Source organism: Heteronotia binoei, chromosome 2, assembly GCF_032191835.1.
Source record: "Heteronotia binoei isolate CCM8104 ecotype False Entrance Well chromosome 2, APGP_CSIRO_Hbin_v1, whole genome shotgun sequence".
In the NCBI taxonomy this organism is placed as follows: domain Eukaryota; kingdom Metazoa; phylum Chordata; class Lepidosauria; order Squamata; family Gekkonidae; genus Heteronotia; species Heteronotia binoei.
The window spans coordinates 28,404,521-28,432,450 of NC_083224.1; the positions used below are offsets into that span (position 1 = coordinate 28,404,521).

The 27,930-nt window shown below is 43.5% G+C and overlaps 2 protein-coding genes across 8 annotated transcripts; both read left to right on the forward strand.

The window, feature by feature from the left end:
- Nucleotides 1–2,330: 2,330 nt before the first annotated feature.
- LOC132566046 (aurora kinase B-like) lies at nt 2,331–14,084 on the forward strand. 7 transcript variants are annotated; one of them, XM_060230712.1, is made up of 9 exons: nt 2,331–2,469; nt 4,049–4,119; nt 5,492–5,651; nt 7,050–7,107; nt 7,625–7,816; nt 9,336–9,474; nt 10,865–11,013; nt 13,156–13,330; nt 13,650–14,084. In XM_060230712.1, the coding sequence occupies exons 2-9, from the start codon at nt 4,069–4,071 to the stop codon at nt 13,821–13,823; spliced, it is 1,098 nt and encodes a 365-aa protein (XP_060086695.1). In that variant the 5' UTR covers nt 2,331–2,469; nt 4,049–4,068; the 3' UTR covers nt 13,824–14,084. The 7 variants fall into 7 exon arrangements, with proteins under 7 accessions (XP_060086695.1, XP_060086697.1, XP_060086694.1 ...); XM_060230714.1 differs by having other exon boundaries at nt 2,331–2,428; XM_060230711.1 differs by having other exon boundaries at nt 2,334–2,538.
- Nucleotides 14,085–15,867: 1,783 nt separating this feature from the next.
- On the forward strand, nt 15,868–27,051 carry PRELID3B (PRELI domain containing 3B). The gene is made up of 6 exons (XM_060230719.1): nt 15,868–16,146; nt 20,124–20,292; nt 21,191–21,280; nt 21,781–21,851; nt 23,473–23,575; nt 25,447–27,051. The coding sequence occupies exons 1-6, from the start codon at nt 16,115–16,117 to the stop codon at nt 25,564–25,566; spliced, it is 585 nt and encodes a 194-aa protein (XP_060086702.1). The 5' UTR covers nt 15,868–16,114; the 3' UTR covers nt 25,567–27,051.
- The last annotated feature ends 879 nt before the right edge of the window (nt 27,052–27,930 follow it).

The following is a 27,930-nucleotide window of genomic DNA, read 5'->3' on the forward strand; positions in this document are numbered from 1 at the left end:
CTTTGGCAGTCTCCCATCCAAGTAATAACCACAGACAGCTGTGTTCAACTTTGAAGCTCCAGTCATCTCCGGTTCATCTGGGCTACTCTCAGGCTGCTAGAGCAAACTCATCCCTGTGGTAGTTCTAGAGATCTAATTCTGTTAAGGAGTTTGTTGTAGTCTCCATTTCTTCTCTGAACAGAGAGATGCAATTACCGATTCATTGCAACTTTGTTAGCCATCCTAAAGCACCACTGGGGGCTGGTTTATGTTTATCCACAAAAGAAAAACAAAGGGGGGGGGACTTAACCCTGAGGTGACGTTGCTTTCACAATGTTTTCACGGCAGACTTTTTACAGGGTGGTTTGCCATTGCCCTCCCCAGTCGTCTACACTTTCCCCCCAGCAAGCTGGGTACTCATTTGACCGACTTCGGAAGGCTGAGTCAACCTTAAACTGGCTACCTGAACCAGCTTCTGCCGGGATTGAACTCAGGTTGTGAGCAGAGGGCTCTGACTGCAGTACTGCAGCTTTACCACTCTGCGCCATGGGGCTCTTGTATTTTTTTAAGCAACGTTTTTATTGGTTTTAAAAACAAAATTAAATATTCAATCCAGTTGTTTGCATTTTTTGAAAAAAAAATTCTATATCAACAAACAAAGATAATGAAGCTAGACATAATAAAGGAAAAATAATGATCATTACAAATATACAGAAAGATTTACCATAACTGTAAAGTTATAACACTTTTCGGGATATCGCCATTTTTTTTTGCAAATATTCCAATATTGGATACCAAATGGTAAAAAACACATCTGATTTTGGGTCTAAACATCTATTATTCATTTCACTTATTTTAGACATTATATATAGGTTCCATAGCTTCTTACACCAGAGCTTTAGGGATGGAACATCTTTAGTTTTCCATTTTTGCGCAATTACCAATTTTGCTGCATAAAATAAAAATGTAATTCTTTTTTTATTGGCTCTAGTATTTATTACAGAGAGTTAAAAGCATTTAGGGGCTCTGATCTGGCACTGACTTTGTTCAATTCTGGATCATTTTGGTGAGGCACACAGTAAGATACATGATGCAACCAGTATGCCCTTGACCAAAGATAAGGCTGTATTATAAGAGGCCTCGATCACATCTCTTAGCCGTTGTCATTGTATTAAACTACTTTCTTTTTGATCCAGCATTGATTTATTGATCCTTTGTATTTTGTACTATGAACCTGTGTTTGTGTATATTTGTTTGATCTCTAAAGAAGATCATTTTAGGTCAAAACATGTCAAGTCAAGTGGTTTCCTATTGGTGTTGTACGATTTCACTAAGTAAGGAGGCTAACAATGGGCCCCTAAATCCTTTTAACTTTCTGTAATAAATACATGTATTTTTGGTTATGATTTTATTTTTGATTCTACTTCTAATTTTTGGCCCTTATTGTATATTAACCTTTTAGGTTCTTAATGTATGTTTATCCACAACCAGAGAGTTTCATTTACTCTGGCTGAGGCTCAGGCTGTGCTGGTGTGCTGGTGTTGCATGCATACACATAAATGAGATACTGGGTGTGCGCAACATTATCACAATGGAAGCGCTTTTTGGACATCAGCACCTATGGTTGCAATTCCAGTTTGGGAAATTTGTAAAGATCTGAGGGCCATTCCTAGGGAGGGAAAGGGAGCTCAGTAAGAATCTAACCTCTGAAGCTGACATTTCCTTGAGGGGAACTTACCTTATGAGTCTGGAGATCGTTTTTAATTTCAGAGAAGAACTCTATGCCCCACCAAAGCATCACCTTTAAATCTGGCCCCTGAACAATGGCTTTAGGGCCAAGGTAACTGCTTTTTGTGGTAGTAGGGCAACAACAAGAAAAAAAGATAGTTGCAATATGAATACTATTTCTCTTGGCCCAGGTCTTGGGAGTCTGGGAGTCTTGGGAGAATAACAGAGGAGGAAATAATTCAACATGAACACTCCATTTTATGCTATAGAAAATGTTGGAAATCTCTTACAGAGCACAAGCATGGCCCTTGGTTGCAGACAACTCAAAAAGCCACTAGGATTCAGAGTGTGTATGTTTTCCCCCTGGGAAGCTGGTTGCACAGGTTTTTAGTATTTTTCAAAAACCTGTTTTGAACACAGGAATCTGCCTTCTGTGTAGCCAGAGCACTTCTAGGCTACCTTGCTCAGTATTACCTATTCCAATGGGGGATGTTTAGAAGAAGGAATTTGCCAGCTGTGATGTTTCCTACACTACTCATGGCAAGCCCAACCTGCCCCAATTTCCTTTTATATCATTCTTAAAGGCACCAGAGCCTCATCTTCTGTTTGCCCAACTGCCCATAACTGTATGGCTTTAAGAATTGTCATGTGACACACACACCCGCCACCTGCTCAGGAGAGCTCTGCTTTCGCCTCTGTATTCATTTGCAGCCTTGAGAAGGTGGGAGGAGGCCTGAGCCAGCAGCTGTTTTGCAACTGAAGGTCCAAGTTTAACTCTTGTACTGGAGTCCTGCTTTGTTCTGAAGGTCTAGTGTGAGGCCTGCACACTGGGTTGGTCTGTTTGCTAAGATGCTGTGCAGCTTTTTATATTTTTATATTTATACATTGCTGAGATAGATGCTGTGTCTAGCAAACTAGCATTGTAGGTGCTGCAGGACTCAAACTCTTCTTTTCCCCTAAACATGTAATTGTGTATTAATTCATCACACGTGCCTTCTGCTGAAATCAACTGCTATTGGGAATGCGCTTCAATATGCTTTTTTAAAAAAAATCCACTGAATATTTTTAATGTAATCTCCATTCCAGTATGCTTAGGGTTGCCAATCCCCAGGTGGGGGCAGGGGACCCCCCAGTTTGGAAGCCTTCCTCCCCCCTTCAGGGTCCTCAGAAAAGGGGAGGAGGGAAATGTGTGCTGGGCACTCCATTATTCCCTGTGGAGACTGATTCTCATAGGGTATAATGGAGAATTGACCTGTGAGTACCTGGGGGTGCTGTCTTTTGAGGTAGGGGCACCAAATTTGCAGCACAGCATCTGGTGCCTCTCCTGAAAACACCCTCCGATTTTTGAAAGGATGGGACCAGGGGGTTCAATTCTATGAGCCCCAAAAGAAGGTGCCCCCATCCTTCATTTTTTTCCAATGGAGGGAAGGCATTTAAAAGGTGTGTGGTCCCTTTAAATGTGATGGCCAGAACTCCCTTTGGGAGTTCAATTATGCTTGTCACAATCTTGCTCCTCGCTCCACCCTCAATGTCTTCTGGCTCCAGCCCCAAAGTCCCCAGATGTTTCTTGAATTGGACTTGGCAACCCTAAGTGTGCTTCAGAACTGCAGCTGACATGCTTGCTAGCGAGTAGATCCCTTTGAGTTCTGCGGGGCTTGCTTTGGAGTATGCATGTTGAACGAAGGACTGCTTTGTTAAGAGTTTCTCTGAGGTCTCCTCTCTAGGTGAGCAGCTCCTTGCTTCTATATGGCCAGCTGAGTTGGTGGTCAGAGATTTGCTTTGAGAAAGAGTCTCAGCAGGAGGGATATAAGAGCACCTGCTCTGGAGCACAAGCAGGGTATTCTATGCCGTTTGCTTTGGATCTGTATGCTAGTAAACCCAAAGTCCAGCAGCAACTTTAAAGTCTTTAGTCACAGTGACTCACGGATGTTCCCATTGAAATAGATGTTGTTAAGTTTTTTAAAGGTGTCACTGGACTTTGGATTTATTTTGCTGCAACAGACTAAAACTGTTACTCCTCACTATAAGGTTGAAAGTTCTGGGTTAGGAAATTCCTGGAGGTCTGGGGAGGGCAACGTTTGGGAGACAGGAGGCACCTCGACAGATTATAGATCTACAGAGACTATTCTCTAAAGCAGCCATTTTCTCCAGCTAATTTCTGTCATTTGGAGATCAGCTGTAATTCCAGAAACTCTCCCAGGCCCTAGCTGGAGGCTGGAAACCCGACATTTGATGATCTGATCACTATTGCCTTCTCTTCAAAAGGTTTTAGCCTATATGGCATGGAAGGGAATGGCTGCAGCTTCAGAAAAATGACTCTAAAAGCCTCTTTCCTCTTCAGTGTACGTTCCTTGGAGACTGATGGAGAAACCAGATGTTTCAGATGCCTTCCACAGCAAAGTTAGCAGAAAGGTACGTGTGCCATTTCTGGTGGCAGATTCCACCCCAGCAGGGTTTTTTTCTTTTTCTTTTTCTTAAAGCAGGAACGCAGTTCTGGCTAGCTTGACACCAGAGGGTGTGGCCTAATATGCAAGTGAGTTCCTGCTGAGCTTTTTCAACAAAAACAATGGTGGTGTCAGGGGTGTGGCCTAATATGCAAATGAGTTCCTGCTGGGCTTTTTCTACAAAAAAGGTCCTGCATCCCAGCAATTATAGGCTAGTTTTACACGCTGACATTAAAGTGTCTTTGAGCTTCCTGCTGTACGTATCACGTGTGAATGTTGTTCATGGAGGTTAGGAAGTGGAAGGATACTGCATTTTTTGGGTTGCCAACTCCATCCAGGGAGATTTCTAGAGATTTGGGGCGGGGTGCCCGTGGAAGGGGGAATCTGGGAAGAGATATCGCCTGGAGTCTTGTATAATATAGAGGCACCAAACTTTCAGTATATCATCTAGTGCCTCTCCCCAAAATACCCTCCAAGTTTCGAAAAGATTGGACCAGAGGGTCAAATTCTATGAGCCCCAAAAGAAGGTGTCCCTATACTTCATTATTTCCTATGGGAGGAAGGAATTGAAAAGGTGTGCCGTCTGTTTAAATGTGATGGCCAAAACTCCCTTGGAGTTCAATTATGCTTGTCACAGCCTTGATCTTGGCTCCACCCCTAATGTCTCCTGGCTCCACCCCCAAAGTCCCCAGATGTTTCTTGAATTGGACTTGGCAACCCTAGAACAGGCAGGTCTCTTACCATAGCAGAGGGGGTGGAATTGTAGGTATCTTGCTCAGAGGGCCATGAACCCTGAACTCACATGGAACTGCCTTATACTGAATCAGACCTTTGGTCCTTCAAGATCAATATTGTCTACTCAGACTGGTAGGTGACTCTCCAGGCTGTCACTCAAATAATCACATCACCTCCTACCTGGTCCTTTCAACTGGAGATACCAGGGATTGAACCAGGGACCTTCTGCATGCCAAGCAGAAGCTCCTGTACTGAGCCACAGCCCCTCCCCCATGCCATTCCTGACCAGATGGAATCTTGAGGTACTTGCAGTTCTTCTGAAATTATATGCAGGCCAACCTGGGGCTAAACTATATAAAACTGGAAGTCCAGATAGCATTTATTTGAATGGCCCCTCCCCAACACCACTGCCTTAACCCACATTTCTTCCTCTCCTTGTCCACCCCCTCCCCCCATCAAGCTGCTTTTTATTACTCAGTTTCCAAGTGTGGGATTCCAGTTATGTAACTCAAGCATCTCACATCACTGGCCCCCACTCTCTGCTGACTATAAGGAACTGTGCACTATGCACCAGTATTTTCTAACCTCTTGGCTTCTCACTCTAGCCCTCTGTTACAAAGTCCAAGGTGTATAGCTCCGTAGTACAGCTGCCGCTAAGGAAACAGCTCAGCAGCTCCTCTGTCTCAGGCTGCGTGTCTCCAGCGGGGTCGTCTTCAAAGCACAAGAAGCTTCTAAACAAAGACAAAGGAGGACTGGAATCAAAGGGTAGGTTACCCGTTGGTCGGTACATTTAAGCCGCAGTTGCTTCCGCATGAAGACACTTTTGTGGTGCTGCTTCCAACAGCAGTCACAGGACTAGGGCTGCCAGTTGTGGTTGCCAATCTCCAGGCGGTGACTGGAGAAAAACCCAAGGGTTTCCATGATAACTTGCCTCAATCAAATAACACACTTTCAAAAGAAATTTACAAATGTTTCAAATGCAATCACACACTCTCATAAACAGTTCCCTCATGATATGGAACAATACATAAAACAGGACCTCAGTGTAAATAATTCATAAACAACTTAATTTAAAACTTCATTGCACAGAGGTCCAAGAAGGCCATTTGTTTCCATTAAAATCTCCTCAGTTCCAAGAGGCACCAATAATGCAATTCTTCAGTGGTACAGGACTGCGCGTTCTGTTAACAGCTTGGCAGCATCGCTCAGTAGCTCAGCAGCAGCAACAAGGCTGTACTTTTAACCCCTCCTTTCACTTTTGCTTTATCCAGCTTCCAGGGTAAAATGAGTCCCCAGCTTGCTGAGGGGAAAGTGTAGATGACTGGGGAAGGCAATGGCAAACCATCCCATAAAAAGTCTGCCATGAAAACGTTGTGAAAGCAACGTCACCCCAGAGTCAGAAACAACTGGTGCTCACACAGGGGACTACTTTTACCTTTACGGCAAGAATGCATACAACTTCAATACGCATCCGAGTGACAATTCCAAAAGTCTTATGGAAACAAATGGCCTTCTTGGACCTCTGTGCAATAAAGTTGTACATTGTTTATGAATTATGAACGCTGAGGTCCTGTTGTATGCATTGTTCCATATTGTGAGAGAACTGTTTATGAGAGTGTGAGATTGTATTTGAAACATCTGTAGATTTCTTTTGAAGGTGTGTTATTTGATTGAGGCTATTTATCATAGAAACCCTTGAGTTCTTCTCTAGACACTCTCTACTGTGATTTTCTGTTGTGGTTGCTCAATTTCTAGGTAGTAGCTGGAGATCTCCTGGGATGAGAACTGATCTCCAGACTACAGAGATTACTTCCTCTGAAGAAAATGGCTGCTTTTGAGGGTGGACTCTATGGCATTATACCCTCATGAGGTCCTTCCCCTCCCTAAATCCCATCCTTCCCAAACTCAAAATCTCCAGGAATTTCCCAGACCAGAGCTGGCAACCCCATTGCTGCTCCCCCTTACTGGCAGTCTTTAAGCAGCAGCTGGATGAACATTTGTCAGGGATGCTCTAGGCTGATCCTGCATTGAGCAGGGGGTTGGACTAGATGGCCTGTATGGCCCCTGCCAACTCTATGATTCGCATATTATATAAATGGCATCTTTGTATATTATATAACAGAAACCATTGCAATGTTTCCAACTCGTGCATTTGTTTTGCAGGGGAGAAAAGTGGGTCCAAAGCGGGTACAGAATGTGACCTTAGTTCTCCACTTCCAAGGTAACTGTTTAAAGGGACTGATGGGAAAACCCATCACTAGAGAAATCTCCAATGTTACATTAGGGTTGGGCTGTCAACTCGAGATTCAGAAGCGCTTGGAGATCTGGGGGCAGAGCCTCTGGAAGGTGACAGATGGGGAGGGTTGGCAACTCTGCATACCCTGGATACATTGCTGAAAGGACATCTGTGCACAACAAAAAGATAATTTTCAAAAGGGTGTCTTTGACATGGTGCAAACAGGAATGGACATGTTCTACTCCAACAGCGTTATGGGGTCAACACACCTCCGGTTGCTGTGGGACGGTGCTACATAAGCACCCACTGAAGGAAACACAAATTAAATCCATTTTACCGTTTTCAAAACATGGCATGAACTCAATGCAAGGAGCGAACACGTCGCTGTCAAATGGCAGCGCTGCACGTCTTTATGGCCAAGGTGGAGTTAGCCAAATATTACCTGGCTGGTAAAGAAAAACAGTGCATCGGCTGAGCTTTAACCGCCTTCTTTGATTGACAGGAGAATGTGGTGCATTTCAGACTTCGAAATTGGCAAGCCGCTTGGCAAAGGGAGGTTTGGTGCCGTGTACTTGGCCCGGAACAAAAAGACTCACTTCATCTTGGCTTTAAAGGTCATATTCAAGTCTGCCATGGAGAAAGCGCAGCTGGAACACCAGCTCCGAAGAGAAATCGAAATCCTGTGTCACCTCAGGTAAAGCAAAGGAATGGCATGAGTTTCTTGGTCATGCCGGTGCAGATAATGTTTTAACGTGTTGCAGAATGGCCAACAGGATCCCTTTGTTTAAATGTGGGGCCAATGCATACCATCAGTAATATATGTGGCAGTGGGAAGTGTCATTAAGTCACAGCCAACTTAAGGCAACCCTGCGGAAGTTTTAAGGCAACAGACAAACAGATGTGGTTTCGCCTGTCTCTGTGAAGCGACCCTGGACTTCCTTGGTGATCTCCCATCCAAGTATAACCAGGGTTGACCCTGCTTAGCTTCCAAGTTCTCATGAGATCAGGCTAGCCTAGGTCAGTAATAAAGCTTTTTCTGAGAAGTACTGCAGGCAGCGTTCCCTCTAAGTTGAGTTAGCGTGAGCTAGCTCACAGATTTTTACCCTCCAGCTCACACATTTTTGTCTTAGCTCGGGAAGGATGACCCCAGAGCACAATAATTTATGCAGTAGCTCACAACTTTAATACCAGTAGCTCACAAAGTAGATTTTTTTGCTCACAAGACTCTGCAGCTTAGAGGGAACTTTGACTGCAGGCGAAGGGCACCTCCCAAGAAGCAGTTGCTTCCATCTTCAAACATTAAGCCTGGAACTGTCCATCATTTTGTAGAACCTCCCGTTTTTGTGGCTGATCCTGCTGCTCTGGAAGCTGCTTTTTTGGGTCTTTTTCATGAGTGCCTGCAAGCTGAATAAGGCTCCATTAAATGATGGCTGTGTTGGAATATGCATCAGAGCCAGGAGTGGGTGAATGCTCGCAGCTGAAGAGAGAATATAGGTGGGAGTGTACATGTAAACAGTAGTTTGGAACAGGCAGAGAGAGAGAGAGAGCAGCCCAGACTAGCCTAGGCTTGGTTGGTACTTGGATGGAAGGTCAGAGGAACTGCAGGATTGCTATGCAGAGGCAGGCAATGGCAAACCACTTCTGCTCATCTCTTGCCTTGAAAACCCCAGTTGAGCTGAGACTTTATGGCACTTACGTAACTATTGAGAGAAGAAACAGACAGCCATTCACGGACTGGAAGACATTAGCCAGAGGGACAGGGTTGTACTCTCTTCCTCTGGGGATCTGATGATCTGTTGCCCCGTAGAAATGCCTCTCTGCTTCCACCCAATGCTGCAAAAATGCCATCAATTTCCACTGCTCTTTTCTCAAAGGGAAATTAACCCATTAAGTGCTGGCCATGGAACCTCTTGCTGCTGCTGAAATAAGAAACATGGAACACTGCAAAATATGATCCCTTCCCATTACCTCTTAATGTTGCAGCCTTCCCATTACCTCTTAATGAAGTAGTACTGGTTTATTCTACTGCCTTTTGCCCTACTGCCACTTAGTGACCATGTCTTAGCCACAGCACGATGGTGGTTCCCTTGTAGAAGTCTGGAAGTCTTCCTAGAGCACCTGGGTGGGGAATCAAATATTATACAGCCTGCTGCAGTGGCTCGCACAAGCAAACCCAGCGTTATCCACCCACGCTTTCCCTTCACCTTCTCCAGGCATCCAAATATCTTACGGATGTATAATTACTTCCATGATCGGACACGGATCTTCCTGATGCTGGAGTATGCTCCCAGAGGGGAGCTGTACAAAGAACTTCAGAAAAAGAAGTACTTTGATGACACCAGAACTGCAACTGTGAGTAGAACGCCATTTTGATAGCGGGAACCAATTCATGTATAAGTTAATGAACAAAACCTGGTGGACTCTTGTCTATTTGCATGTCTCATCTGTTCTAGTGCTTGCTGTTGTCTTGACTTCCAAACAACTTCCTCCCCTTCCCAGCACATCCTTCATACTAACATGGGAGAATAAGGTAGTTTGGGGGTTGGCCAAAATAAGAGGAACCACCAAGCCATTGGCTGCAGTAATAGGAGAGGGCTTGGGGGAGTTGAGGACTAGAGAGCCAGAGGAGGTTATGGACGTATATGAACATATACAATATGAATCAGACCACTGGTCCATCAAGATGAGTATTGTCTTAGACTGGCAGTGGCTCTCCAGGATCTCAGGCGGAGGTCTTTCACATCACCTACTGCCTGGTCATTTTAAATGGAGATGCCAGGGATTGAACTTGGGACCTTCTGCATGCCAAGCAGAGGCTCTTTCACGGAACTACATCCTCTCCCCAGGATTAAACATGTCGATCCCATAAAAATTAGTTCAGTTTGAATTTGATAGTCTCTGCTGTAGACTGCACATCCCCTTCCAAGAGCTCTTCTACTTATGCATTGAAAACCATTCATTATGCACAAATGGAAGCGCTCTTGAAAGGGCAGAGTGTATCTGTGAATGGAATTCATTTGCAGGATCCAAGCCTGTGCATCTTGCTGATGACACATCACCTGGGATGGTACCTTTAAAAATAACACCACAAACCACATATGCCCTGTAGGGCTTCCTGAATTTTCATGGGAGTCCAGCCACTACTAGTTACCCTGGCAACAGGTAACTAAATGGCAGCTAAACTCTGGCTAGAGATGGCATCTCACAGGAGTTGACAAACTAGATGTGAAGCTTTCAAAGAGATCTGAACAAAGGGATGATGCTTATCTCTTCCATAGGTTTCTGCTCCTGAAATCTGCCCCCTGAAGTGACTTCTCAGCTCACCTCATTATAGAATGGATTGTATACAGGGTCAGCTCTGTCAATGCTGTCCTACAGACTTGAATCTAACCACGCGTTACACTGCTTTGGGGTCTGCCATGAGTCCTGCCGAACCAAATGAGTGTTGGGAATTCTGTTTATCGCTCCTGGCTATTTTTGAAACCTCAGTTCTCAACACGGACAGTAGTTACAAGGTGTAAACATATGCGAAGGGATTTCATATGTACAAGGGCTCCATTGTAGTTGGGGAAAGCAGTCTAATGAAGTTAATCTGATCTCTGTCACAGAGCCCAGTGAGAAACTTTCCATTTTTACTTACGGATCACCAGCTGCTTTCCAAATGATATTGTCAGCTAATGCAAATCAGGTTTCTGCACAACTTTAGAGGTTGCTGATGGTCTCTGCATGAAATATTTTGCAGTATATGGAAGAAATATCCGAAGCTCTGATATACTGTCATGCTAAGAAAGTAATCCATAGAGACATTAAGCCAGAAAACCTTCTGTTAGGCTTAAGAGGGGAACTGAAGCTGGCAGACTTTGGCTGGTCAGTGCATGCTCCATCACTAAGGTACGCCTCTCTTTAGAACTCTTTTTTAAAAAATGCTATATCCTTATCTGAATGTACCTTTACTATTCTGACAGATTTGGCCAGAAAGCACAGTGATTTACAGTCCACTGGACACGGGGGCTGGAGCAGTAGGTAAAAAATTATGAGTTTTTTGCTGTCAAGTCACAGCTGACTTGTGGCTACCCAGTAGGGTTTTCAAGGCAAGACAGGCGATTTGCCATTTCCTGCTTCTGCATCATAACCCTGGACTTCCTCGGTGGTTTCCCATCCAAGTACTTGCCAGGACAGACCCCGCTTGGCTTCTGAGATATGCTGAGATCAGGCTAGCTGGAGTGATCGAAGCCAGGATCCGTTTCAAAAATAGCCATCGCCTTCTCATGTGCCAACCCAAATGTCTGAGAGAGCAATCCTAAGCAGGTCTACTCAGAATTCCACTTTGGTCTATTCAGTGGGGCTTACAGTACGAATGGGCTTTGTTCCCATTGTAAATGAGAACTAGGCCAGGAAAATTTTTTTTGCATGCTTAGACTTTTTACACCAGAGTCAGTAAAACAAGGTATGTGTTATGTGCCATCAAGTCACATCAAGAGAGCCAATTTGGTGCAGTGGTTAAGCATGCAGACTCTTATCTGGGAGAACTGGAGTTGATTCCCCACTCTTCCATTTGCAGTTACTGGAATGGCCTTGGGCCAGCCATAGCTCTGGCAGAGTTGTCCTTGAAAGGGCAGCTTCTGTGAGAGATTTCTCAGCCTCACCTCGCAGGGTGTCTATTGTGGGAGAGGAAGGTAAAGGAGATTGTGACCACTCTGAAACTCTGAGTGGAGGGTGGGATATAAATCCAATATCATCATCTTCTTCTGACTTATGGCAACCTATGAATGAAGGCCCTCCAAAAAGTCCTATTGAATCATAGAATCATACAGCTGGAAAGGACCGCCAAGGTCATCTAGTCCAACCCCCTGCACAATGCAGGAAACTTACAAATACCTCACCCTAAATTCATAGGATCCTCATTGCTGTCAGATGGCCATCTAGCCTCTGTTTAAAAAACATCCAGAGCCCACCACCTCCTGAGGAAGCCTGTTCCATTAAGGAACCGCTGTAACGGTCAGGAAGTTCTTCCTAATGTTGAGCCGGATACTCTTTTGATTTAATTTCAACCCATTGGTTCTGGTACTACCTTCTGGGGTCACAGTAAACAATTCCACACCATCCTCTATTTATTTATTTATTACGTTAAGCTGATATCCCGCCCTCTCCGCAAGCGGACTCAGGGCGGCTCACAACATCACATTACTTCCATTAAAAACCAATAAAACATAATTACATATTTAAATTATTTAAAACATTTCATGGTGCTGTATTAATACAGTACAGTATAGCAGTTCTGAAAGTTCGATGGTGACCATCTAGTCTATATGACGGCCCTTCAAGTACTTTAAACTGGTGATCATATCACCTCTCAGCCGCCGCCTCTCCAGGCTAAACATGCCCAGCTCCTTCAACCTTTCTTCATAGGACTTGGTCTCCAGACCCCTCACCATCTCTGTCGCCCTCCTCTGGACCTGTTCCAGCTTGTCTTAAAATGTGGTGCCCAAAACTGAACACAATACTCCAGGTGAGGTCTTACCAGAGCAAAGCAATACCATCACTTCACGAGATCTGGACACTATGCTTCTGTTGATACAGCCCCAAATTGCATTTGCCTTTTTAGTCACCACATCACACAACGTATGGTCCACCAAGACCCCTAGATCCTTTTCACACATAGTACTGCTAAGACAAGTCTCCCCCATCTTGTAACCATGTATTGTTAACAACCTTGCTCATGTCTTGCAAACTGAGGGCTGTAACTTCCTAGACTGAGTCCATTCATCTCATGTTGGGTCTTCCTCTTTTCCAGCTGTTTTCAACTTTTCCTTGCATTATTGTCTTTTCCAGTGACTCTCTTCTCACACTACGACCAAAGTATGATCGCTTCAGTTTAGACATTTTAGCTTCCGGGGAGAATTCAGGCTTGATTTGACCCAGAACCAACTTGTCTTTTTGGTGGTCTATGTTTATGTGTTATATCTGTGAGAGGTTATCCCAAGTGCTGTTCCTTTTAATTTGGCATTTAATTTCCTTTCTTTAAAAATATAGGAGGACAACTTTGTGCGGCACCACAGACTACCTTGCTCCAGAAATGATAGAAGGGAGTTCCCACAATGAAAATGTTGATGTGTGGTGCGTTGGCGTGCTTTGTTATGAGTGTCTGGCAGGATACGCTCCATTTGAAGCGGCCACTCGGTTAGAGACATTCAGGAAAATAAGAGAGGTATGTTCTGTGTTTCTAAAACAATGCATTCATGAGGAAACTTTGTCAAACAGCTTAGAACCAGTTCTTAAAGGAGAGAAAATTATGCTTTTGTCAGCAGCCAGATGCACAGAACAAAATGTTTTCTTCTTATAACGAATGTGAGTCCATATTGTATTTTAGGGACACACATTTGACCATCTTGGGAATTTTTTTCCTAAATCAAATGATAATTGGATCTGAAAGGAATAATAACTTCTGCTCCAAGCATTTTTCTAGCCAAGCCAATATGCTGTTTCACAAACATTAACGGTAATACTTTTTTTTTTTAATCTTCGAGGTTAATATTACATTTCCTTCTTGGGTGTCTGATGGCGCCAGGGACCTCATTACAAAAATATTGAACCGCACTCCTTCTCTACGACTACCTCTGAAAGCAATCGTAGAGCATCCCTGGGTGAAGACCAATTCAAGAAGAATTTTGCCACCTGTGTACAGTAAGGCAGAAGAGTGAGTCTCGGCATCCTTCAGAAGACTGCAGAATGTTCTACATGTGCCTTCTCTCTCTCTCTTTTTAAAGACAACTGGTAGCAGTGGTAAATGGCAGTCTAACTTCTACCCATCCTCGCACTTTCCCCTAAACAATCTGTGCAGTCTTCATACTTGGCAATGACTTTCCGTGAGGAAGTGACGCTAATTTAAAGGAAGGCAAAAAAGCTAAGCTTTGTACATTTCTTAACCTTTTTTTAAATAAACAAGCTATATGAAATCCAAATTGGCTGTTTCTCAACATTTTTAGTATGGAGGGAGGGTGTACAAACAGTGGGTATTCTTGGAATGCTGAAAATGAGTAGGCCTTATCAGTGTTCCCTCTAAGCTGAGTTAGTGCGAACTAGCTCAGTTTTTTAGCCTCTGGCTCACACATTTTTGTCTTAGCTCAGGAGAAATGGTCCCAGAGCAAACTAATTTATGCAGTAGCTCACAACTTTAATGCCAATAGCTCAAGAAGTAGAATTTTTGATCATAAGACTCCACAGCTTATTGGGAGTATTGGTCCTTATCCACGTTGACAAATGTACGAAGCAAAGAGTTTGATCACCTCAGAATCTGAATGTCTTCTGGCAGGACCAGTTCTAGGTTTAAGACAGCCCTGGATAGACAGTGCCTATGGGGCCCCTTGATGCCCTGCTTTCCATACTATACCTGCATGCCTCACCAGCCTGGCCATGCATCCCTCTCTTGCTGGAAAGGCCTTCCACTGTCCATGTTCAATTCCCTGCACCACCTGTGCACCATTTCCGCAAAGTTGCTGGCCAGTGTATGCAACTGGGAATACTGCTATCATTGTCACCAAGAGTACCATCACTGGGGTGGCCAAACTTGCTTAACATAAGAGCCACGTAGAATAAATGTCAAATGTTCAACAGCGAGGGTTGCCAAGTCCAATTCCAAAAATATCTGGGGAATTTGGGGGTGGAGCCAGGAGACTTTGGGGATGGAGCCAGGAGACATTGGGGGTGGAGTCAGGAGCAAGGGTGTGACAAGCATCATTGAACTCCAAAGGGAGTTCTGGCCATCACGTTTAAAGGGACTGAACACCTTTTAAATGCCTTCGCTCCATTGGAAATAATACAGCATAGGGACACCTTCTTTTGGGGCTCATAGAATTGGACCTCCTGGTGCAATCTTTTTGAAATTGGGACGGTACTTGGGGGAGAGGAACTGGATGCTATGCTGAAAATCTGGTGCCTCTATCTCAAAAAACAGCCTCCCCAGAGCCCCAGGGATCAATTCTCCATTACACCCTATGGGAACCGATCTTCATAGGGAATAATGGAAGCGTCCAGCAGACATCCCCCCCACTAATGACCCTGAAGCAGGGGGAAGGCCTCCAAACCTGGGGATTGGCTACCCTATCGACAGCTGGGGCGGAGGAGAGAGAGGTGCAAAGAACGCAACTTTAACTTCAAATGTACCCCGTGCAGCCAGCTAGCTTGGAGCAGTGATTTAAAGAGAAATGCCGTTTCCCATAAGGGCTTCGAGAGCCCACACCATAGGTGTGAAAGAGCCACCTGTGGCTCCCAAGCCATAGTTTGGCCACCCCTGTTTCAGCCGGACCATGAACTATGCTGCTTGGGACCTAACCGGGGCGAACTCGACTCCAGCAACCGGCATCGCGCCCACTTCCCTCAGACGCAGTCCTGCACAACACCGCGCATGCGTCGCCCCAAACGTCTCCATACGAGTTGAAAGCATCCTCCCACTAAACAAGGCTAAACAAAGCACGAGTCAAGTGCACCCTTAAGACCAACCAAGTCTTATTCAGAATTTGCTAGGTCTTAAAGGCGCACTTGGCTCCTGCTTTGTTCAACCGCTTCACACCAACACGGCTGCCCACTGGGATCTATCCACTAAAAAAGCATTAGCGTGCCGCATGCGCATCTACTGCGGCCCGAGCACGCGCCGCTCTTTGGGGGCGGAGGGATGGAGAGAGAGAAAGACTGCCGTTGGAAGTCGTTCTGACGTCACCCGGGCCGAATCGGGCGCGGCCTATAAACGATTCCGCCCAGGCGCTTAAACCCGCCCACTCCATCTTCTCCGGTCAGCCCTCTTGCCCGCTGCGCAGGCGCACTGACGGAAAAAAGCCCATCTCCGGCTCGACTTTCCTCCGTCGGCTCCTCAATTCCTTTTTCGCTCGGAGCTTCTCGGAGGAGGCCGCTAGGAGGGCGGGAAGGTCACCGGCGGGGGAGAGGAGGGGAGCAGGAAGAGCCGGGCCAGCGTCGTTGCCTTCTTCCGCGATCCAAGATGAAGATTTGGACCTCCGAGCACACCTTTGAGTAAGGGGGGAGAGGAGAGCCGGGGAGGCTGTGAGGGAAAAAGGGCGGGGTCCTCCGTTCTATTCCAACTCCCGCCCGGGAGCATCTCTCCTGCCGCAGCGGAGAGGCCATTTCCCTCCAGGGTGCTGTTGGTTGTGCCTCCTGGACATCCCTTCTCTGCCAAGCGGTTCCCTTGGTGGGCATCAGCCTTTGCCTCACCCGTGGACTTGCAGGGCCTTGTGGGGGGATGATCCTGGTGCCCCTCTGGTTCGAGTGAGGAGCTGGACTAAGGAATCCCGAGTTCAGAGGCTCATTTGCAGTAGGTCCTGGACTAAGAGCCCTGTAAGCTTTTGGAGGATTGGCTGCATCAAGGGTGTGTGGCCTAATAGGCAAAGGTGTTCCTGCTACAAAAAAAGGCCCTATGTAGTAGTATTAATGTTGCGCAGTGTGGAGATGTCTTTTCCTGCTCGGCGTGCTCCCCTCCCTTCTCCCCCAAGGTAGCTTAGAAAGGACCTTTTAGAAAAACGGTTTTTTTTAAAAAAAAATCCCGTGATCATCGTGTCAGACTAGGACAAGAGCTTGAATTCCCGTTCTACGAAGGTGACTTTGGGGGGTCTCTCTCTCTCTGTCAGCCTGACCTGCTTCAAAAGGCCATTGTGAAGATAAAATGGGGTGGGGGGAAGAGTAAATGATCTTTGCCACCTTTAGTTTCTTGGAGTAAGGGAGAGGATAGGAATGTATGAAATAGGTGGATAAAATTGCAATGAGTTGAATAGATAAGGTATGGCGCATGGGTCACTGGGTGTGTGGGGCGGGGAGGTAGTTGTGAATTTCCTGTATTGTGCTTGGGGTTGGACTAGGTGGCCCTGGAGGTGCCTTCCAACTCTTATGGTTCTGTGGTTCTAAGTAATGTGAAGGCCCTCTGCCTGAGAAACCGAAGAACTACTGCCAGTCAGAGTAGTAGTAGAAGAGATTGGATTTTATAACCTGCTGTTCACTTGATGTCTCAGAGCTGTGGGGTGACCTTGGGCCAATTAAACTATTTTACAAGATGCTTGTGAGGACAAAAGGAGAAAGAGGCCGTGTGTTCTTTGAAGTGCTTGGAGGAAGGCTGGGATTAAAAAAAAACAACTAAATAAGCTTTTTTTCCTCATACTTAGCAAAAAGATAGGTGCCTGAATGGATCTAATGACCTTGGATGAGGTTACCTAGTACGTACATGCATGCTACCCATCCAGTTATTTCTCAGTACTTGGCTTCCTGAGGGAAAATGAGTGACTTGCAAAAGCTCATATTGAAATTGCTAGCCATTAAGATGCCACTGGGCTTCTGTTTTGTTTTCCTAGGTGACCCCTGCTGACTGATCCAAGCTGTGTTCTCTCTCTGTAAATTTCCATTACCAGCTGTGAGAATTGTAAATTGGGTGGAACTAAAAATCAAGCCAGTAGCACGTTAAAGACCAACTAAATTTTCCAGGGTATAAGCTTTTATAAGTTAGAGCTCACTCTGACAGATAGAAATAGGAATTGGGTGGGTAGGGAACTGAATGTTGAGTCACTTCTGTATCACCAAAGTTGATGGGTAACATTCCTTCCCATCTATTCAAATAAAGAATATTTAGGGAGGTATACATGTGAAAGAAGTTGTATAAGAGCAAAATATGCATGGCACTTGTTAAGAGGGGACTAAAAACAAAAGACACACATTGCTGTTTCTGGTTACTTTTTTCTTATTTGTTTGATCTCTGTCCTCCTCCATGTTTTTACAAGTACAATCTGAGGCTTATTTCTTAAGAGTGCAAATCAGAGGTATCACTGACTAAACATCATATTTCTCATATGTCTCAAGCTAAGCAAGTGTCTTGGGAAATAATTATTTCTCCTGATATTCTGTTACTATGTAGATGTAGTCAGCCATGCCCTTGGAGATTAATATCTACACTTGCTTTGTGTTTTTCATACGCTTTTTATTCTTTGATGTCTCAGGAAAAATGTACTAGTTTATAACTTGTGTTATAGAAAAAAAAGCCTAAGCTTCCTCCTTCACAAGCAATTAAGAACCTGCCTTTTTGTTTTGGTCTGTGCCATACAATTCAATTTATTGCATTAACACATAGTGCCATAGCATCAAACCAGATTCAGCAATAAAACAAAAGAAACAAGAAGAGAAAAAAACCCAGAAAACAAAAACAGAATACCTCATGCCTTAATACAATAAGATACAATAAAACTCAATTTTAAAAACCAGATATAAAATTTAAAACATCAGAAAAAATTTAACCGGTACCACACTAGTAAGCTACTCAGAATAATAATAATGAGCAATTAGTGTGGTACAGTCTTCATTTTCTTTTCCATAATGCCAGTCATGAATCTTGCAACTTGGAGGGTAATATGTCTATCTCTGTCAGACAGCAAGAAGACTAGTTTCTCCTGATTTCTTACCAAAAAGAGAAGATAAAATATGATACAGAAACCTGTTCCGTTCAATCTTAAAAATCAGGACAATAAAATAGGGAGTGATAGAGGTCCTCAATGGATATTAGGTCACAAGTACAAACTCTTTCCTGAAAAGGAATCTGCCTAAACCGGCCTTCATTGGCGAGTATTGGCAGTAAATCAAAGCGAGCCCTCGTGAAGGCTTTCCGGGGCTTAAAGTTTGTCAAATTTACAAAATATGGGGGAAGTAACAGAAGCGACAAGGGCAGCTGGCTATAAATCACAGAAGTTTTCAGTTTGCCTATAATTCCCCTATCGGCTTGGATAGATTGGTCTATCAACCTTTGCTTAACCAAGGATTTAGCAATATCAAACCCAAGGGAGCCCAGGGAATCAACTGAAAACCCAAGCTTAGCCACTATTTCCAAAATAAAACTGCGCCACAATCTATCCTTCATTTCCCCATATGCCAAAATTAACAGTTCCGATGTCATATGGAAAATAATCTTCAGCCAGAAATTAATAGCCAATTTATAGACTAAAGTTCTTACATGAGGGAGGGATAACTGCAGTCTAGTCATTGGCGAAGGTGTTGAAGGAGGAACCGCAAGAAGCCTACGTGTAAATTTATTCTGGGAGACTTCTAGAGAGTGGAGATTTCCAGAGGCCTCTATTCCGATATGAGTATGAAGATTCGTCTTGGCCCATATGGCCAATCGTCTAGCCCAGTTAAAACAACAAAAGGGGTTCATCAAGGGTGTATTTTGGCTCCACTTCTTTTTAACTTATACCTGAATGATATAGTTGATTTTCTTGCAGGTCCCCACTTTTTCCCAGTCAAAGTTGGTGAGAAATTTATTTCTATCCTGTTATATGCAGGTCTGTGCCATACATGTTTATCTATGCAACATTCTAGCAGTGGATGTTCAAGGAATTTGAGTTTTGCATTCTGCAGTTGCAAGCCTTGGTCACATTGTAGTTTTGTTGGATTTTTCCTCATTACAAAACTACAGCTTCTAATTGTTGGAACTGAAATTGCTGTAGACATCCGGTACCCTCATGTCTTAACTCAGCAGTGTTTGATTTCCCCAAAGTAGGTTTTTTGAAGGCTGAAGAGCCACAGTTAGCTTGGTAGCCAAATAATTTTCTCTATATATGGCCCTGTGCTTACCTGATCAGTTGTCAGGTCCTTTAGCTGTCCACACAAAACACATTCCGCTGCGTGTGTTTCGCATACATATCTCACTTCCTTAGCATTTGTCTTTTTTGAGCTGCATTTGATGAGGGCCAGTTAGACTTCTTGTTTTCCTGTTGTGAATGTGGGACAGTTGAAGTTAAGTGAAGCATTTTAAGACAGCAGCTGACCCAAGGTTGCCCAGTTAGCATCATTGTCAAGTGGGAATTTGAACATGGGTCTTTCGGTCCTAGGCTAACCTCTTAAAAATTGAATCAATTTGATCAGGTTCTTTGTTGAATCAAAGATTATGCCAAACTTGGCTTCTGCTCCATATAATTAATTGCCAAGTAGTAATTTAGTGTTCATTTGCTTCTTCTTGACAGTCATCCCTGGGAAACAGTCACCACTGCTGCAATGCAGAAATATCCAAATCCCATGAACCCCAGCGTGGTTGGAGTTGATGTCCTAGACAGGCATGTAGATCCCAGTGGAAAGTTACATAGCCACAGATTGCTCAGTACAGAATGGGGAATGCCATCAATTGTAAGATCGGTAAGTGTTCTATTAAGACTCAAAACAGCAATCTAAGCAACTTTCTTTTAAATTAGATGTATGTCGCCTTGGTTTTAATAAATGTAACATAATGAAGTGTATATCTCACCTTGTTTGAAATGAGTGATGGGGCTCAGGCAGGTTTTGTACCTGTTATCATGAGCTGATTGGGCTTTCTCTGGCTTTTCTAAGATGAAGAAGATACTGGATTTATATCCTGCCCTCCACACCGAATCTCAGAGCGGCTCACAATCGCCTTTATCTTCCTCCCCCACAACAGACACCCTGTGAGGTGGGTGGGGCTGAGAGGACTCTCACAGCAGCTGCCCTTTCAAGGACAACCTCTGCCAGAGCTATGGCTGACCCAAGGCCATTCCAGCAGCTGCAAGTGAAGGAGTGGGGAATCAAACCCAGTTCTCCCACATTAGAGTCCGCATGCAACCACTACACCAAACATTCTCAAGAAGGTTAAAGCAGAACAATAGTTTAGTAGTGAGTTATTCATACTTCTTTGGATCATAGGGATATGACAGCAGGTTGAACCGTAGGCTATCCAGAAATCTGTAACTAATAACCAGTCAGTAACAGGGAAGAGGATTGTGCAGAAATAACTGATGGCTAATCAAACAGTTCAACGATTTGGCCTTGTCAGCATTTTCAGTTGCAGAAAGGATCCTGAATAGGATTGGGGGGCCGGGGGGAGAGATGCCTGTCATTATCCATCTGATCAGTTGCAGTCAGCTGTGACTAGTTGCACATGTTGAAATTTTTAATCATGGAATCTACAGAGCCATTCATATGGCGTAGTCTGGCAATAATGCCAGAAGCTAATGCTAGAATTAGCCTGTTATATTTACAGTCATTCTACAGTACGTAACATCTGATGTTCCTTTTTTAGCTTATTGGTGCCTGTAGAACAAAAACATATGTAGAAGAACACTCTGTAGTTGATCCAATGACAAAAGTAATGGAGCTCAAGTCTACTAATGTAAGTATTGAAAGAGCTGATAAAATTTGTTTACAGTTTAATTTACCTGTTCAAAAAAACCAAATGAAATTAACCCTTCGAGAATTTTGTAGCTTTTAATTTCAGCATGTGAAGAAAGCATATGCCTTGGAGCTGTGTTGCCATCTCAAATTCAGTAGCTGTCTGAATGGGAGACTTTCTTTCTTGTGGCATAAACAGTGTGCTACTTTGGAAGCTTTTTGTGCTGATTGTGCTAATTAGCTTGCTCTGTGCAGTGTCAGCATGCAGTCTTTTGTGAATCTGGCACTCTGAGCTCCCTTGGTGGAGGCAAACTAGAACCGAAAGAATGTGCCAGAATCTTAAGAAAGTGCAGTGTCTACAGAGGGAACTCATCTCAGTTAAACACTACACTGTACCCCTGCTTTAGTGGTCTCAGCTCATGAAATGCAATACATTTTTTCTTAAATTTCACTTTTTGATAGAAAGATAATAGTGTTTTTGTTAAAAAAAAATCTTTACAGATTTCATTTACAAATCTGGTGTCAGTGGATGAGAGGCTAATTTATAAACCACATCCTCAAGAGCCAGAAAAGTAAGTATTTGAATTTATTTCATGTTCTTTAAAAAAAGGTAAAGGTAGTCCCCTGTGCAAGCACCAGTCGTTTCCAACTCTGGGGTGATGTCGCATCACGACAGACTTTTTACGTGGTGGTTTGCCATTGCCTTCCCCCGTCATCCACACTTTCCCCCCAGCAAGCTGAGTACTCATTTACTCATTTTACCAACCTTGGAAGGATGAGTCAACCTTGAGACGACTACCTGAACCCAGCTTCCACCAGGAATGAACTCAGGTTGTGAGCAGAGAGTTCGGACTGCAGTAAAGTAAAACATAAGAAATCTTTCTACCCTGCTTCCAGTCAGTTTTAGCCTGGGCTGTCAAGATTGCTGGCTGCTTACGTTACTGTCTGTGCTGACCCTGTTTGTTGGGTTTTGTTTTTACTGATGATGGGTTTTGTGTGCCTCTTGGATACCCAGCAGTCACAGAAGTATCTTAGTTGACAGCAGGGCTTTTTTGGAGCAGGAACACAGTTCCAGCTGGCTTGGAATCAGGGGATGTGGCCTAATATGCAAATAAGTTCCTGCTGGGCTTTCTCTACAAAAAAGCCCTGGTTGACAATACTACAAAAAGGAGTGTACAGAAACCTTGCATCTGTCTAGTGTATGATCATGGCTGTTTCATAGAATCAGTCCATAGTCCGGCCTGCCTGTTCTATATATCACTGCTGCATCCTGTCTTGCTCTGTAAACTAGAGATAAAATTCTCACCTGGGCCTTGAAGACTGGCTGTGTACTGTAGCATGCACAAAATAGATTCTTTCTTGCTTGGGTAGAACTTGGACTTCCCTGTTCCCCTATTTCATGTATTCCTTTTCTTGAAGAAGTGGGGGTACCCATACCCATCTTCCACTTAAATGTTTAAATGCAGGCACAGTCATTTCACGAATCGGTGTGACTTGGTAGCTTTCACCAGAACCATAGGAAGGAGTGAAGGGAAATGCCAAATGTGCTGTAAGCATTGAAAGCTGTGCAAAATGTAACTAGGAAACATAATACAAAGTATTCCCATACTTATCACTTTGAATATGAACAACAAAACTGCTGCTTGAAGTCCCTCTGTAGCATTACTGTAGAGCAGAGCGTAATCATCCCTTTGGGCATAATATGTTCTTTCACTCTAGGAGTCTAAAACAAATTTCTTCTTTGTTATCTCACTTCCTCTTCATATGCCCTAGCATAAGTATTTGCCTCTCCAGGTTGACTTGTGTGTGTAAAAGTGTGTCAATCTCATGCCAAGCTTTATAGTAGAATATGCTGCAGTATGAAACTAGTTTTTCCTCTTGGAAAGCTCCTAAACAATGTGCAGGGGTGGCCTCCCGACTGAAACTCTTGTTTTCATGCTCACTCCTGACCACTTCCTTTGCCAAGAGTGGATCAGAGACTATGAATAAAAGAGAAGCTCCAGGGTTGGCCGTTTCTGTATTCTAGTTCTAAAACAAACGTACAGGGGAATCTAGTTCAGTATTCAGTCTCCTTTCTAGATAAGTAGCTGCTGTAGTGAAACTGTGCTAACAGAGAAAGTAGCTTCCTATTATCATTTGTGAAAAGAGTTGGCAAAACCAAGTAAACCGCTGTCCTCTCTCTTTCTCTCTCAGAACCATTTTGACTCAAGAGGCAACAATCTGTGTGAAGGGGGTCAGTGTCAGCAGTTACCTAGAAGGACTAATGGCAAACACTATATCTTCTAATGCTAAAAAGGTACGTATAGCCATCTGGCTTTCTGGTGCACAATGACAGTATGCTTTTTGACTTCACTTGGTGAGAAGATGAGCACTTGGACCTACCATTTAATACTCAGCTGGTGTAGTTGCATGGCTAACTGTGAATCTGAAGGGCTCCCGTTCACATTTCTCTTCTGTCATAGTCTTGCTGAACGCATCCTATCTGCCAGAATCTATACTGTATATGATATATCCAATCACTTTAATCCAGTCTCAGCTATGATCACCCAGTTACTTTTGCCTTTTGCCTAGGGATGGGCACGAATCAGGAAATGGAGGCTCGTTTTGGGTCATGGCCGTTGGGGCCACACAACCCATCATCCTTCACAGACCTTCCCGTTTACCAAACCGATTCATTTTGTGAGGTTTGTGATGTGGCAGAACATGGCATTCCCACCCACCCACCCTAGTGGGCTAGAGTTGCCAAACTCACAGCAAGTCTCCAGCTAATTCTCCTTTACCTGCCCTTCAAGTTAGGTTAGGATTGGATTTAGCCGGGGGGGGACAAGTTACAGCCTCCCCCAAAGCAGGTACCCTCAGGAAAGTGCTGTTTGGGGAAATTGTAGCTAGTTCCTTTCCCTCTTTGTCTTTGCTTCTTAACATGTGACAGAAAACAACAGCTGTGTACAAGCTGGGGGTATATATCATTGTGCTCCCGTAGAGCAGATTGAGAGTTCTCCTGTTGGTGGCCAGTGCTGCCTACCAAGGTTTGGAGGGCCACTATTGGTGTTACCAGGGCTGCAGAAGTCCACCCCCCCCCCGCCCTTGTTGCTTTGACAATAGTAATATATTAGTGCCAGCTTGTCTGCAACGAACATTGCCAAGATGTCCCACCATGAGATGAACATATCTCCAAAAAGCAGATGAACAGTCATTGAGGTGAGATCACATGGACCTCAGCTCATGAACCCAGGTGATTCTAGCCACAAGTTTAGGGTTGTGGGCAGGTTCATGCCCATGACCTTCCTGGCAACTAACCCCCTTCCCCCACACCTATCTGTAATGGTTGAGGAAGTCTTGTTTCACTAGTATCTGCAGAATCATGCATGCACATGAAACCTTGAATAAAACTTTGTCCATCTTCAAGGTGCTCCTGAACTCGAGCTTCGTTTAGTTTTCAAAACAGTTTGTTGTGTGTTGTGGGTGGTTCCTTTTCAGGAATCAGAAGTCTAAAGCCTTCTTGAGGGAGGATGCCAATCTTAATTCTGCTCAGTGCTGATCAACTTGATTTTAATAGCCGAATTTTCTCACTGTCTCAATGTGGATCAGACAGTCTAAGCTAGTACTGTCAGTAGATGAGACATTTACGAAGCACTGTAATAGGACTTGGATGCCAGTATTCTGAAACAAAGTATAGCATGTTAGACATGTGTTAAACGGTGCAGAAAATGGTATTACATAAGTATAAAAACAAATCACAGTAGAATAACATAGGTAACACGTATTACACACACTGGTATAATTCACTTCCCTTTAGTAAAAGCCCCTTCTTGAATCATTTTGTTATAATACAGCCCTATTACCTATTTCACACGTCTTTGCTAACTTGTTAACCTGTCATCTTGATAACCTGTCATCGGTATTCACTCCATATCTTCTATGTCTGGTAGAGCACCTAACAAGCTGACACTGAAGTGTTGAATTTGTGGAGCTACAGTGCCAGCAGGCCAGTATGGTGATTTTTTAAAAACCTTGTGGCTGTGGATCGGATGAAGTTCTTACCTCCTCACAGTTGTTGAATTTGCCAAAAAATGCAACATGAATGTTTCAGTCTTTTCATCCTCCGCAAGCCCTTCACTCCCTTGATTTTTCTTGGTTTCCTTAATAAAGCACTTGTGTGATTTTCAGGGCCGTGAAGCTTTGGAATGGGTGATCAACAAGCTGAATGCTGAAATAGAGGAATTCACGGCTTCAGCAAGAGGGAACATGCGGTCACCCATGGCAGCAGCAGCCTTTGTGGAGAAATAATGCAGAGCTACGTATTTATGCAACAGTGATTGGGCCTGAATATCCGAAACAGCAGTTGCGCACTTCTTCCAAGCTGGAAATATTTATTCTTTTACCTATTTTTTTAAAAAATCTGTAAATTAGATTTTTAAATTAAACTTGGAGAGAAGTTGCATACCTCTGTAAAATGAAGGCGCTATGCATGATTGTGGAATTCAATGGGATATCGTATTCAATGGAAGATACTCCAAAGGGTCAAGATCCAAGGAGTCTTGTCATGCTGGAACTACTCTTCCAACAGAGCAAGTGTACGGAACACTAATGATAATAACTACTTTGATAGAATTCAGGTTTACTTGGACTCTGTTACTTTCAGTGCCATTCCAAAAATGAAGAGTTATTATTCTGGGTCCAGAATAATCTACTTAGTTTGAGGCAGCTAGTGTTAGGTCTTGGTTTGGAAGAACGTTTTATTACTTGAAATACCATTCCTTATACAACCAATTTTTTTGTATGCTCCTTTCATTGTTAACATGAAAAGATGGTACTTAAATACCTGTTATGCATATCTTTGAATAAGAAATAAGTTGATGCTTTGTAATTTTGAAAAGATTATCAACTACCAAGTTGTGTGCTTACTGCAATTCTGGACGAAGCTGCGTGTAAAAGAAACTTTGCTCAAGACTTTGATCCACAATTTCAGTTTTTTGAAACTCGGTGACAGATATATTCTGTTAGCAATGTAACATTGTTAAATGAGTTTCATAATCATGAGTCATATGTTTGCTTAGCAAGATACCACAGGCGACTTGAATGTCTTAGAGTAGTTTGTATTTTGTTTGCTTTCCTTGAGGGGACAGATTAATTCAGTCATTTGCAGCACAGTTCTAAGCAGAGTCACATCATTCTAAGCATGTTCTTAGCATTGTCTTGGTATCATTGAGTTCTGTAGGTAAATGGATGGATTTCAGCATCGCCTGTCACTGGACAATTTTTGTAGAAGAATTTTAAAATAGAATGTGAAATCTGACTGATACTGAACAGAATGAAAATAGCAGTGGAACAGGTCTTTGTTCATTTAATAACTATAGTTGCATTAAGATCTAACTAAAACAAGGATCTGTATGGAATATATCTGAGGAGGAGAAGCATATTATCTTCCTGAAGACATTACAACAAATAGTACTTAGTGTGAAAACTGAGCTGTGGGACTGTTTTGAAATCTGTTCTAGTTGACCAAATTAATCTATTGATGTTTAGAAACAGGAATTCTTTGATGCATGCAGTGTTCTGTGCCACTTTAGCTCCAGTTCTGTACTGACATGGGTGGGAAAAATCTGTGGATTATGCCTAAAATCGCAAATGTTTACTAATACATATTTAAATTATAAATATTTTTCTACTTAGATTGTACTTGGTCTTTACAATTGCATTTGTGAAACCAGTACCTGTAAATATGTTTTTTTTAACGTATGAAGATTAACTTAATTAAAATGTTGTCAATAATGCTGTTTGATATTCAAGTGTGTTTAATTCTTTTAGCCTTCAGCTATTTCTTCTGGTGAAGAGCACAGCGATCAAATACTGAGTGAAGGAATTTCTTTAAAGCAGTCCTGTTTATTCTAAGTCTGGTGTATTCAAAGGTCAGTTCCATGAGACTTTCATCCTTTTAAGGAAGACTGAGGGTCGAGGATCAGGTGCCAGCTCTGCAATAGTACAAAACTCACAAAGTCTGTGCTACCTTCAGTAAGGTAACTAGCAATTTCCCCCACCCTGCATTTCAGGATGATGGAGGGACTGCTAGGTTTCAAGGTGAAATCCAGATTTTGCTAATTGTGTACTGGCTCCCAAGAAGGGAGGGCACAATGGGAGGAAACTGCATAAGTATCTTTTAATGCTTCCTGTCAGGTGAGGGGAGCAAGATACAACAATCAGTGGTACAGCCTCCCTATTTCCATGCTTTTAATTCTTCCAAAACTGACCCACCCTGATTGTGGCTGAAACATTACATGGCAATAGCTTACCACTGCAGAATAAGTGGTTCTCCAGAAGAAATGCTCCAAATATCTTCTCTGACAGCCAGTTTCCAGCCCATGCTTTCAAGTGTGTTATAAGTTTAGTATAATTCTAATATCTTCTAAAGCCGGGGTGGCCAACGGAGGCTCTCCAGATGTTTTTTGCCTACAACTCCCATCAGCCCCAGCCATTGGCCATGCTGGCTGGGGCTGATGGGAGTTGTAGGCAAAAAACATCTGGAGAGCTACAGTTGGCCACCCCTATTCTAGAGGAAAGTTGCACTGAGGCACATGTACCCGATGACACAGGTGCATCTTCCCACATGTCTGTCAGCTGGGTGCACATTGGGCAAAGTGTTGAAGGAGTTCA

Coding starts and splice junctions, on each gene's coding strand:
- LOC132566046 (XM_060230712.1), top strand. CDS start 4,069: ATGGAGAAACCAGATGTTTCAGATGCCTTCCACAGCAAAGTTAGCAGA. Junction 11,014..13,155: donor GTGCATGCTCCATCACTAAG/GTACGCCTCTCT, acceptor TTAAAAATATAG/GAGGACAACTTTGTGCGGCA. Junction 13,331..13,649: donor CATTCAGGAAAATAAGAGAG/GTATGTTCTGTG, acceptor TTAATCTTCGAG/GTTAATATTACATTTCCTTC.
- PRELID3B (XM_060230719.1), top strand. CDS start 16,115: ATGAAGATTTGGACCTCCGAGCACACCTTTGA. Junction 20,293..21,190: donor TGCCATCAATTGTAAGATCG/GTAAGTGTTCTA, acceptor TTCCTTTTTTAG/CTTATTGGTGCCTGTAGAAC. Junction 21,281..21,780: donor TGGAGCTCAAGTCTACTAAT/GTAAGTATTGAA, acceptor AAATCTTTACAG/ATTTCATTTACAAATCTGGT.